The 13,130-nt window shown below is 53.5% G+C and overlaps 1 protein-coding gene across 1 annotated transcript in view; it reads right to left on the minus strand.

The window, feature by feature from the left end:
• The window catches only part of PRTG (protogenin), a 150,454-nt gene that overhangs the window by 41,356 nt on the left and 95,968 nt on the right, over positions 1-13,130 (minus strand). Inside the window, exons 12-17 of the mRNA XM_055124556.1 lie at positions 12,669-12,764; positions 11,588-11,774; positions 10,779-10,906; positions 9,195-9,365; positions 6,535-6,717; positions 4,066-4,186 (exon numbers count right to left, since the gene is read on the minus strand). Of these exons, the coding sequence (XP_054980531.1) occupies positions 4,066-4,186; positions 6,535-6,717; positions 9,195-9,365; positions 10,779-10,906; positions 11,588-11,774; positions 12,669-12,764 (886 nt within the window). The remainder of the gene's footprint in view (positions 1-4,065; positions 4,187-6,534; positions 6,718-9,194; positions 9,366-10,778; positions 10,907-11,587; positions 11,775-12,668; positions 12,765-13,130) is intronic.

Consider the following 13,130-nt stretch of genomic DNA (forward strand, 5'->3'; position numbering starts at 1 on the left):
TTCCAAACGCAAATAACAGACACACGTGAATTGCACAACATGCGCAGGAAAGGAATCCAGGATGGGTCACTAAAAGTGGTACAGAATTTGACTTTGGTTTGAGAAGAACCTTAAGAAAATTTAGAAGGCTGTATTTCACTGTGATTCAAAAAAAAAAAAATCTGAAAACGAAAAAGAAAATTAAGGAGGAGCCACAGTGATGGCCCAAAGGGCTGGAGCGCCTGTTTCGCCCTGGGTTCATTCCTGGTGCTAGACAGTCTCCCCAGGAGCGACTCCTGAATCACCAGGAGGATGATAAAAGAGAGAGAGAGAGAGAGAGAGAGAGAGAGAGAGAGAGAGAGAGAGAGAGAGAGAGAGAGAGAGAGAGAGAGAGAGAGAGAATAAAAGCAAAACCCTAAGTCTGAAAGGTTAAATACAGGAGCTTGTGAGATACTTTCCATGAAGGAGGTCAAGTTCACCCTTGACAGTGCAGGGTCCCCTGACACCACTGGGTGTGACCCCTATACAAACAAACAAACAACAACAACAACAGCTAAAACACAGAAATTAGTTAAGTTCAATGACTATTGATATTTTAGCAATAGTCAAACTTCAGATGTTCTGAGTTTACCAAGTACCAGCCCTGAGCTGGAGAGAGCACAGCAGGTAGGTGCTGGTCTTGAAGCAAGGAAAGCCTCTTCAACAGATGGTGCTGGCAAAACTGGACAGCTACATGCAAAAAAATGGGTTCAGACCTCGACCTAACACCATGTACACAAATCAGATCAAAATGGATTAAAGACCTCAACATTAGACCAGAATCCATAAGGCACATTGAAGACAAGGTCGGCAAAACCCTCCAAGACACTGAAGCTAAAGGTACCTTCAAAGATGACACCCCACTGATCAAGCAAGTGGAAACAGAGATAAACAAATGGGACTATCTTAAACTAAGAAGCTACTGCACCTCAAAAGATATCGTGACCGGGGCTGGAGCAATAGCACAGCGGGTAGGGCGTTTGCCTTGCACGCGGCCGACCCGGGTTCGATTCCCAGCATCCCATATGGTCCCCTGAGCACCGCCAGGGGTGATTCCTGAGTGCAGAGCCAGGAGTAACCCCTGTGCATCGCCGGGTGTGACCCAAAAAGAAAAAAAAAAAAGATATCGTGACCAAAATACAAAGACAATCTACAGAATGGGAAAGGATATTCACCCAATACCCATCTGATAAGGGGTTGCTATCAAGGATATAAAAGGCACTGGCTGAACTCTACAAGAAGAAAACATCCAACCCCATCAGAAAATGGGGTGGTGAAATATCAGAAACTTTCTCAAAGAATAGATTTGAATGGCCAAAAGACACATGAAAAAAATGTTCTAAGTCACTAATCATCAGGGAGATGCAGATCAAAACAACAATGAAATATCATCTCACACCACAGAGATTGGCACACATCCAGAAGAACAAAAGCAACTGGTGTTGGCGTGGATGTGGGGAGAAAGGGACTCTCCACTGCTGGTGGGAATGCCAAATGGTTCAGCCCTTTTGGAAAACAGTATGGACACTTCTCAAAAAATTAGAAATTGAGCTTCCATTTGACCCAGCAAGACCACTTCTGGGAATATATCCCGGAGATCCAAAAAAGTATAGTAGAAATGACATCTGCATTTGCATGTTTATTGCAGCACTATTTATAATAGCTAGAATCTGGAAAAAACCTGAGTGCCCTAGAAAAGACAACTGGTTAAAGAAACTTTGGTACATCTACACAAACATCCAAACATCTACTATGCAGCTGTTAGAAAAGATGAAGTCATGAAATTTGCACATAGGTGGATCAACATGGAAAGAATCATGTTAAGTGAAATGAGTCAGAAAGAGAGGGACTGTAGGATAACATAGCCTCAGGTAGTTTAGGTTTACTGGGTTACTCCCATCACAGTGCTCCCATTCCTCTGTGTTTATTTGTAGCTTCTTTCTTAGTGTTCTGTTGACTTGTAAATATTGTTTTTCTCTTCTCCTTGAGTCCTTTGCATAGTTTATTCAGAGCCATGTCCTTTTTGTATGGACACAGGAAGACTTAGCAAATGCTATGCTTTGGTAACCTGGGAGTCATTTGACTCTACATGATATTTTCCTCCTGGGAATCTGTTCTCTCAACCTAAGCCTTAGCTGCCCTTACTTCCTAGCACCCCCAAAAGCAGGGTCCCGATGAGGGAGGGGACAGACCCAGGGCAAGCGGTGAGTTGTGTGCTACCCTGGCATCGAGATGGGCCTGGCCAAAGCGCCTAATGCTTAACTATAAGTTAAGAGCTTGGTCGTGGACAAATGCTATCATGATCTAAAAAGTAATAACTAGATTCGGACCCTGCTAGGGTGAGGAATGATTAATCTGACATGAGTGCTGTAGTCTGAGTCTGTGGCAAGATGTTGCCAGGAGAGCTGCCTTGCAAGCCTCAATGTATCTCTTGCTGTGTCCATCCAAAAATAACTAGTATTAAGATGTTAATGAGTGTTTGGACTAAGGAAAGGAGAAAAACACCTTAAGAGTCAGGAAGGGCTTTGGAATGCCCTGCCCTCAGGAAGGGCTTTCTTATGCTGTGTGTAGCCTAGGGGCAAGGGGGAGAGAGAAAGAGGGAGGAGAGAGACAAGAGAATCCAGAGAGGCTGCAGTAGATCCAGACAGAGGATGGAGCTGGGAGTGCGGGAGATGAGAAAGATGGAAGATTGAATAAACAATAACTAATCAGCAACCAGCTTGGTCCTCGTTCTTCCTTAGCCTGTCCTTGGCCAACGGCCGTCCCGATCCAGCCCATACTCAGCGGTTCCAGGGCACCGAACGCAGGCGGTGAGACAGAGCCGCCCGGAGAGCCCGCAAGTGCACACACCCGTCGGTGTTCCTTAGTTTTTAACAAGGGACAGACATAGAAAGACTACACTCATTTGTGGAATATAAAGTAAAAGAATGGGAGACTAACACCCAAAAATTATAGAGACGAATACCGGGAGGATTGCTCCATGGCTTGAAGGCCAGCTTCACATGTTGGGGGAAAAGGCAGCTCAGATAGAGAAGAAACCCCCAAGCAAAAGGTGCCTGGAAGGCTAACTCGGGATGGGAGATGCGGGCTGAAAGTAGACTATAGGGGGCTGGAGCGATAGCACAGAGGGGAGGGCGTTTGCCTTGCAAACGGCCGACCCGGGTTTGATTCCCAGCATCCCATATGGTCCCCCTGAGCATCACTGGGGGTAATTCCTGAGTGCAGAGCCAGGAGTAACCCCTGTGCATTGCCGGGTGTGACCCAAAAAGCAAAAAAAAAAAAAAAAAAAAAAAAAAAGACTATAGACCGAACATGATGGCCATTCAGTACCTCTACTGCAAACCACAACACCCAAAAGGAGAGAGAACAAAAGGGGATGCTGGGACCACTGGTGGTGGAAAATGGACACTGGTGGAGGGATGGGCACTCGGCCATTGTATGACTGAAACATAAGCACAAAAGTTTGTAAGTCTGTAACTGTACCTCACAGTGATTCATTAAAAAATAAAATAAAAGTTTTATTAATTACAGGTGAAAAAGAAAGAGCAAGCTTGAGCCTGGCTGCACGTGGCTCAAGCAAACAAACGAACAAACATCCCAATAAAGCCCAAGCCATCCTGAGTTACTATATCTGTTTTCCTCCATGCCTGGAGTACCCCAGTTATCTTTGCTGGGGAGCGAGGACGCTGGCCTTTGCATGCATGAGGATCCGAGTCTGCTCCTTGATAGTGCACATAAAAATAAGTGGAACAGTCATTTTTCCAAATTGCAAGGAAAAAAAAAAAGAAGAAGCCCTCCTCCAAAAAGGAATTCCCTCCCTTTTCCAACTCCCATCTATAGCTGTGAGAACTCAAAATATAATTTTAATTTAATTAATTATAAATTTAATTTAAATATAATTATAATTTTATAAAACTGTAAACTCAAATATAAGTTTAATTTTCCAGCAGAAAATCCCAGCTCCTCCTTAAAGGAACTTCACCGAGCCATGCGTTCTCTGGTTATTGCGGCATAAACGTTCCTGCAGTTCCGGCGACAGCCACGCACCTGGCTTTACTCCGGTACACCAAGATGAGGACACAGACAAGGATGCAGGTCAGCGCTATGCCGACGCCCACGGCGATGCCCGTCATGGACTTCTGGTCCAGATGGTAATAGCCTGAGTAAGCTGGAAACACAGTGACGCAGAATCAGTCAGAGAGATCCACAACTCCACTTACTATAACCTTCAAAGATGGACCTGTCCACACTACTTCCCCTTCATTTTATAGGAAAACTTGGGGGCTGGAGCGATAGCACAGCGGGTAGGGCGTTTGCCTTGCACGTGGCCGACCCGGGTTCGATTCCCAGCATCCCATAGGGTCCCCTGAGCACTGCCAGGGGTAATTCCTGAGTGCAGAGCCAGGAGTAACCCCTGTGCATTGCCGGGTGTGACCCCCCCAAAAAAAAGCAAAAAAAAAAAAAACATTTTATAGGAAAACTCGACCATTAAATTTACGTCGAAACAGAAAACACGTGTTTTCGTTGGCAATCTGGAAGATGGGCTTTCCTTCCAATTTTGAAGAGCTTAAGCATGAATTATAGATACAGTGTGGGGTTATCAGACCTGAGTCAGTTCACAACTTGTAATATTTAAAGGAACAGGGCGCAGGTGTTCCCAAGGAGCCAAAGGGGACTGTCATGTCGTCCTCCTGAAAGCGGACACGCACACTGAGGCTTCGTTTGCACTTGAGAGATCTCCGTGTGTTCAGATGTAGTACAACAGAATCCGAATCACCCGGTCCGGGGTGGGGTCCCTGCCTCTGTGTGTCTAATATGCTCTCTGTGTGCCTCAAACTGTTGGGGAGTGAGGGTGGGCACAAGGGTGGTGCTCAGTGAGCCCCCCCAGACCTCAGGGATCACTCCCGCAGGGCTCAGGGTACCCGGCGGGATGCCAGGAATCTCGGGTGTGAGGCAAGCGCCTTCCTAACTGTGCTGTAGGTTCCGGTTCCGGGTCCTTTACAGGGTGGTAGCCGGGTCACCTGCGGGCCTGGGGTGTGGCTCAGCAGCAGGACGCAGCCTTGCATGTGTGAGGCCTTGGGGTTGACGCCCAGCATCACACAACCCAGCGAGGTATCTGGGAAGTCATGCAAGGCTCTCTCTCCACTTCTCTGATGCCCCTGCAGCTGGCTCTCTCCTGTGCTCCTAACTGCCTGGCTGTGTCTGGCACACACACACACACACACACACACACACACACACACACACACACACACACACACTCCTGTGCTCCTAACTGCCTGGCTGTGTCTGGCACACACACACACACACACACACACACACACACACACACACACACACTCCTGTGCTCCTAACTGCCTGGCTGTGTCTGGCACACACACACACACACACACACACACACACACACACACACACACACAAAAGCCCATTTCCTCCTTTCAGGCTGCACCTGTCCTGCACTGCTCTTCCTGGAGGCCACGTAAAAGGAGGAAAGGGTCTCTGACCCTAGGCCATAGAGGGGTCCCAACTCCCCTCAGAACAAGCTGTCCATGTGGAGGGAGGGCAGTTCTTTTTAAAATTCTTTTTTTTTTTTTTTTTGCTTTTTGGGTCACACCCCTCGATGCACAGGGGTTACTCCTGCCTGGCTCTGCACTCAGGAATTACTCCTGGTGGTCCTTGGGCCTTGGGGGACCATATGGGATGCTGGGAATCGAACCCAGGTCGGCCACATGCAAGACCAATGCCCTACCCACTGTGCTACCACTCCACTCCAGCCCCTTAAAATTCTTTTTGGCTTTTGGGGTCCTCGCTGAGCACCCAGGAATACTCAGGGGTTACTCTTGGCTCTGCACTTAGGAATTTTTCCTGGTGGTGCTCGGAGGACCCTATGGGATGCCGGTTCACTGCATCAAGGCAATGCCCCACCCCTTATCCTAGGGCTCCAGCCCCAGCGCGGCTCTCTAGGGAAGAGTTCCCCACCCCCCCCCCCATTGCTTGCCGGAAAGAAACACCTTCCCTCCTGGAAAGACTGGCGTTCCTTCCTGAACGCCACACTCTCCTCAGCCTGGACACCACCACCACCGCCAACCTCTCAGACGCCACCTTCAACCCGGTCACGAGGGTGATGGCTTTGTCTTGGTGGGTGCACTGTGGGGAAAGCTGCTTCTAGAACACAGTGGTCTGAAAGCTGCAGGTGATGCTGAGTGAAGTCGGCCTCCTCGTGGTGAGGAGAGAAGGAGCGTGTAGCCCCACAGACCTGACTCCCACAGCACCACCCAGGGAACAGAGCTGGCTTGGGCCAGAGGTAGAGACCGGGTGGGGGTGGGGGAGTGCATTTGCGGGTAGGGTGTTTGCCTTGCACTCGGTCGACCCGGGTTCAATTCCCAGCATCCCGTATGGTCCCCTGAGCACTCAGGAATCACTCCTGTGTGCTCCTGTGATTCCTGAGTGCATAAGCCAGGAGGAACCCCTGAGCATGAAAATCCAGTCAGCGCAGTGGCTGTGCGGTATACAGACCTCTTGCGTCAGCAGAATCTAGTCTCTTGGGCCGCTGATTTGATTCCGAACTTTCCTTTGGAAGCACAGCCAGCTCCACGGAATTTGAGAAGGGGCCTTCTCCCACCTCGTTGGACGCAGAGATCTTGACGATGTACACGTTTCCTGCCACCAGGTTTTCCAGCAGAGCCATGGTGATCGCCCCTAGAAAGAGACCCGTAAGGAATTCAGCAATGTTTCATGCTGTTGCCCGTAAACTGAAATAGCACAGCGGGTAGGGCATTTGCCTTGCACGCGGCCAATCCGGGTTCAATTCCTCCATCCTTCTCGGAGAGCCCGGCAAGCTAGCGAGAGTATCTTGCCCGCACAGCAGAGTCTGGCAAGCTACCCGTGGCATATTCGATATGCCAAACACAGTAACAACAAATCTCACAATGGAGATGTTACTGGTGCCCACTCGAGCAAATCAATGACCAACAGGACGACAGTGCTACAGTGATTCTCCCAGAAATCACATTCCTTTCCTGTTCACATCACCTGGCACTGGTTTGCCAGGGGTTCACGACACTGAAAAGTGCCAGGAGCAGAGTTTCAGACGTCCTGGGGAGTCTCTCCACCCGCCTTCACAGCTGTACTGCGCTGACCTTCCCCAAATGACCCTCCGCCCAGAAACCCCCGCCCCGCCTCCCCTTCCTTCCACGGCTGCTAGGAGAAAACGCTCAAGGTTTCCTCATGACGCAAGTCAACACACAGGCACTGCAGAAGGTCTAGAAAGCAAATCTGAAGAAAAGGACAACCTCTCGTCACGAACACCGAGGTGAACTGCTGTGTGCACATGTGCAGACATGCTTACTGCGTGCACTTCCATCTGCCCGAGTTCTCCCTCGACACTGCACAGGACACACTTCCTCTGTATCACCCCCCTTCCCTGGAATTCGTTTTAGTCGGTGGTCTTGAAAAATAGCATGACATTGAGAGAGAGAGACAGAGACAGAGAGAGACAGAGACAGAGACACATGGAGAGAGAGAGGAGTGTGTGTGTGTGTGTGTGTGTGTGTGTGTGTGTGTGTGTGTGTGTGTGCTGTTTCATTTGGGGGCTCCACTGCGCAGTGCTCAAGGCTTACTCCTAGCTCTGCACTTGGGGATCATTTCTGGTCAGGCTCAGGACGACCATGTGGCAATGACAAGGTACAAAATCAAGATAAGCCACATGTACACATGTAAGGCAAGCGTCTTACCCGCTGTACTCTCTGTCCCTAAAGTATCATGATATTTTGTTTGGATTTTTATTTATTTATTTATTTTGGTTTTTGGGTCACACCCGGTGATGCACAGGGGTTACTCCTGGCTCTGCACTCAGGAATTACCCCTGGCGGTGCTCAGGGGACCATATGGGATGCTGGGATTTGAACCCGGGTCGGCCGCGTGCAAGGCAAACGCCCTACCCGCTGTACTATCGCTCCAGCCCCTGGATTTTTATTTTATGTGCTCTCTCTCTCTCTCCCCTCCCGCCCTCCCTTCCTCTCTCCCTCCTACTCTTCCCTCCCTCCCTCCCTCCCTCCCTCCCTCTCTCTTCTTCTGTCTCTCTCTCCATCTCTCTCTCTCTCTCTCTCTCTCTCTCTCCCTCTGTTTAAGTCACTCATGGTATCCAAAGTTAGATGAGCTGATATATGGATGAAAAAAAAATATATGTATGTATATATTTTCACCCTTAAATGGCAAATAATGCCATTCTGTTTTAAACCAGGAGTGTAATTTTTTTTTCTTTTTGGGTCACACCGGTGTTGCGCACTCCTGGCTCTGCACTCAGGAATTACTCCTGGCCGGCTCAGGGGACCCTATGGGATGCCGGGGATCAAACCCAGATCGGCCGTGTGCAAGGCACTACCCGCTGTGCCACTGCCTTGGCCCCCAGTTAATGTGTTTCTCTGTGAAACACAGCTGTCGAGGTGATCTGGGAGATGAAGTCGTGGTTCACTGTCCCCTTCAGGTCACTCGACTGCGGCAGCTAAACGTCCAGACAATGCGAGATGAGCCAGCCTGGTTGCATGTTCCTGGGTTATACCTAAATAATCCAACAGCTAAAGACCCACGTGAGGGGCTGGAGTGATAGCACAGCGGCTAGGGTGTTTGCCTTGCACGTGGCCGACCCGGGTTCCATTCTCAGCATCCCATAGGGTCCCCCGAGCACCGCCAGAGGTTATTCCTGAGTCCAGAGTCATGAGTAATCCCTGTGCATCGCTGGGTGTGCCCAAAAAGCAATAATAAAATAAAATAAAATAAAATAAAATAAAATACTTGAGAAAAATGCAATCAACCACATCAAAAAATGGGAGCTTTTTAGGTAACACCCGGCGACACTCAGGGGTTACTCCTGGCTCATGCACTCAGAAATTACTCCCAGCAGTGCTCGGGGGACCATAGGAGATTTTGGGAATCGAACCCGGGCCAGCCACCATGCAAGGCAAACGCCCTCTTGCTGTGCTATCACTCCAGCCCCACCAGAGTTTTGTAAATCGTGGTGCTTAAACTTTAAAAAGAAATCAACAACAACATACTTCTTTTTTTCTTTATAAATGCAAACCGGAAACAAACCCTCGGTCCTTCCCTGTGACCCCCCTCACGACCTTCCCTCCCCTTCCCTCCCCTCCCCCCTTCCCGGCACCCCCGAGCCCGTTTACCTTCGCGGTGCAGGACCTGCCACTCCCCTGCGATCCAGGCCTTCCTCGAGGCGTACAGGATCGTGTACCGGGTCACCACTGTCTCGGGGCGGTCGGGGGGCTTCCAGGACACCAGAGCTGTGCCGTCCTCGATCAGCGTCACTTTCACCCCCACCGGCGGGCCCGCGGGCGCTGCGCACAGGGGCAGAAAGGACCCGTCAGAGGCCGGAGGACTGTGACCCGCTGGGGATCATGACCCGCTGACCAGTGAGTCTGAAAACCTAGAGCCACCCCCTTCCCCCTCCATCATCAAACCCTCCAAACTCCGTTTTTGCAAATCTGTGAGTGACGATGCTCCCGCCCCCTCCCCCGCCCTGAGCTGCTGCAGCCTCGCACACTTGTGTGACCGTGAGCTCAAGCCCTTCACGTCCCACACAGCCATGTGCCATCCCGGCATCTCTTCTCTCCATCCCCCCCACCCCCCCCCGAGAGTGTAACCCGGCAAAAGGGGGCGTGAGCCCCGGTGCGCACCGCATCACCACTTCAAAACTGCAGGGGGGGTGCCCGGAGCGATAGCACAGCGGGTAGGGCGTTTGCCTTGCACGCGGCCGACCTGGGTTCGATCCCCAGCATCCCATATGGTCCCCCAAGCACCGCCAGGAGTAATTCCTGAGTGCAGAGCCAGGAGTAACCCCTGAGCATCACTGGGTGTGGCAGGGCGACCTTCGCGCCCATCTCTGAGCCAGGCTCTCCTCGACCCTCTCTGGCGGGACCTGCTCACCAGCTGAGGAAAACCTATTTTTTTCAAAATAATTTATTTTTGCTTTTTTTTGGGGGGGGTCACACCCAGCGATACACAGGGATTGATTACTCCTGGCTCTGCACTCAGGAATCACCCCTGGCGGTGCTCAGGGGACCATATGGGATGCTGGGAATCGAACCCGGGTCGGCTGCGGGCAAGGCAAATGCCCTACCCACTGTGCCATCGCTCCAGCTCCAGTGCAATCACTCTTGCCTGTTCCTCTCCCTCTGCCTCCTTTCGCCCAGGGTGATACTCTCCGTGTCCATCCAAGTGTCAGCAAATGTCATGACCCCAGCACCGCAGCAGCTGGCATGGGGCTGCTCAGCACTCAGGACGGGCATGGTGACCCCCACCCAGGTGGGGATGACCCCTGCCCGCATCTTCACCTCTCTGCAGCTCACCCTGAGCATACAATGACACCCCAACCGCAGCCACCTGGCCGCGGAAACATTCACGAGAAACTACTGCACAGTGCGCCCACCCCTGCGGGAAAGCCAGCCCCCGACCCCCGACACACCCTGTCTGCATGCGCGCATGCGCAGGTGACAGGCGTCTGCAGGGCGGGGCCCTGGAGCACCCTCGGGACTCCCGCCCGCTTCTGGTCCCCCTCCCTTCCCGGCAGGCTGCCGTGGGCTGGGGCGGTCGCGCTGTGGCCCCGCGCGCCGGGCAGTGTGTGGGCGACAGGGCAGCAGCCGCGTGCGCGCCGGGCAGGTGTTGTGCACGCGCCCCTGGCCGCCCTGCGCCCTGACGCTGCCAGACGGATGCACGGCGAGAGGAAGTCCCCCCGGGGACCCTCTCGGTACCTTCCGGAAGCGTGGAGTGGTAGACGACGGGGCTCCAGGGGCTGGACAGCTGCGCCACGTGCAGGCGCACGGCGAACTCGTACTTGGTGTTGGGCTCCAGGCCCTGCACCAGCACGTGCGTTTCGGACCTGCAAGGACGGGACGGGCCACGTTAGCGCGGGGGGCAGCGTCTCCGGGAGGCTGGCGCCCCCCCGGGGCAGGCAGGACACGCGCTGACCTTCTAGAGCTGTTACCTGCCCCCCTCCCCTTTCCTTTGCTCTCCCCTCTCCTCCCCTCCCCTCTAATCCCCTCCCCTCCCTTTTCTGATTTGCCACACTTCTTTCTTTCCTCTTCTTTATATATATATATACACATATGTAAATATATATATATTTCTTTTTGGGTCACACCTGGCCGTGCACAGGGGTTACTCCTGGCTCTGCACTCAGGAATTACTCCTGGCGGTGCTCTGGGGACCATGCGGGGTGCTGGGAATTGAACCCGGGTCGGCCGCGTGCAAGGCCAATGCCCTACCCGCTGTGCTGTGCTATCGCTCCAGCCCTCTCTTTCCTCTTTTTTGCTTTCTTTTATTTTGAGGGGGGGTGTCGGCTGGAGGTCCGCCCTGGGGGCTGCTCAGGGCTTCAAACACACGAAGACCCTCCGCCACGTGATGTGTCCCCAGAGACGGGGATGGGCGCACCGTCAGAGAAGCGGGAACCGCGGGCCATGCCTCCTGCCCCCCCGCGCCTTTCCCCTTCCCTCTGGCTCCGTTGTCCTTACCCCTCCGCAGCCCCTCGGCTGGTCCCTGTCCCCCCGGGGCAGCCACTCACGTCTGCAGGTAGAGGACCAGGGAGGCGTTCTGCAGGCCCACGGGGTTGCAGCGCACGGTGTAGTTGACGGCCTGGGCCGCCGTGAAGGCGGGTCTCCGCCAGTGCAGGAACACCGAGGACGAGCCGTTGGCCTTGGCGTAGAGGTGGTGCGGGGGCGGCGGGGGCGGCACCAGGCGGTCACGGACGGCTGCGGGGGAAGGGCAGTGCGGGTCTGAGAGCCCTGGGGGAGGGCGCGGGAAGGGGCCAAGACCCTCGCCCCGGTCTGGGGGGGGGCTTCAGGTGTGCGCCCCCCACCAGGGCTCAAGGCTCGTAGGGAGTGAGTCTGAGCACCCCACGCAGAGTCCCAGAAGAAATGAGGAATGATCTGCCCTTGGTCGACGGGAGCCACAGGCAGGGGCGGGGCACTGCCGCCAGCCCTGCGCAGAGGGGCCAAGGCATTCAGGCTACACCCGCCGTAAGCCACACAAGCGCTGAGCAGAACAAACACGGCCCGTGAGGGGCTGGAGATAGTACAGAGGCGGGGAGGGCGTTTGCCTTGCACGCGGCTGACCCGGGTTCAATCCCCGGCATCCCACATGGTCTCCCAAGCACCGCCAGGAGTAATTCCTGAGTGCAGAGCCAGGAGGAACCCCTGAGCATCGCTGGGTGTGACCCCAAAAGCAAAAAAAATTAAAAAACAAAATAAAACACACACACACACACACACACACACACACACACCAGCACACGAGGGGCAGGAGAGATAGGACAGTGGCAGTGGGTCGGGCACTTGTCCTGCAACCGCCGATGCAGGCAAGATCCCAGGTACCCCACATGGCCTGGGGTAATCCCTGTGTGCAGGGTCAGGAGTAAGGCCTGAGCACTGCGGGTGTGACCCCCACAAAAGACAGAGCACCCCCCCCCCCATACGCCCCGCCCGGAGAAACTGCTCGGAGTCTCCTGCAATTGACACGCAGCCGTCTCCTGGAAATGTTTGCTGAGCACATATCTGTCCAACAGACTACGGGGAGGATGAAAGTCAGGAACCCTCTAAACCCCACGAGCAGCGAGGCCCGGCCTGCTGGGAGCCCGAGTTACTCACACACGCAGCCCGGGGTGCTGACGGTCTGGTCGGCCTGGTAGCCGTCTTCAAGGCCGCTGTACGCCAGGAGCCGCACATGGTACTTCCTCCTGGGACCTACACAGACGGCGACAGGTCACAGTCGGGACAGGTTTGGGGAGCAAGGATGCTAGCGTCTTCCTAGAAATCAGTTTAAAAGCTTTGGAGGGGGGCTGGAGCCATAGCACAGCGGGGAGGGCGTTTGCCTTGCATGCGGGCGACCCGGGTTCGAATGCCAGCATCCCATAGGGTCCCCTGAGCACTGCCAGGAGTAATTCCTGAGTCCATAGCCAGGAGTAACCCCTGTGCATCGCCGGGTGTGACCCAAAAAAGCAAAAAAAAAAAAAAAAAGCCCTGGAGGGTGGGGGTGGGTGGGTTTCTGGCCAGTAGTGTTCAGGGCTAACCCCCGGCTCCATTTCAAGCCCAGGTCGGCTGTGTGCAAGC

The sequence above is a fragment of the Sorex araneus genome, chromosome 2 (assembly GCF_027595985.1).
Source record: "Sorex araneus isolate mSorAra2 chromosome 2, mSorAra2.pri, whole genome shotgun sequence".
NCBI lineage: Eukaryota > Metazoa > Chordata > Mammalia > Eulipotyphla > Soricidae > Sorex > Sorex araneus.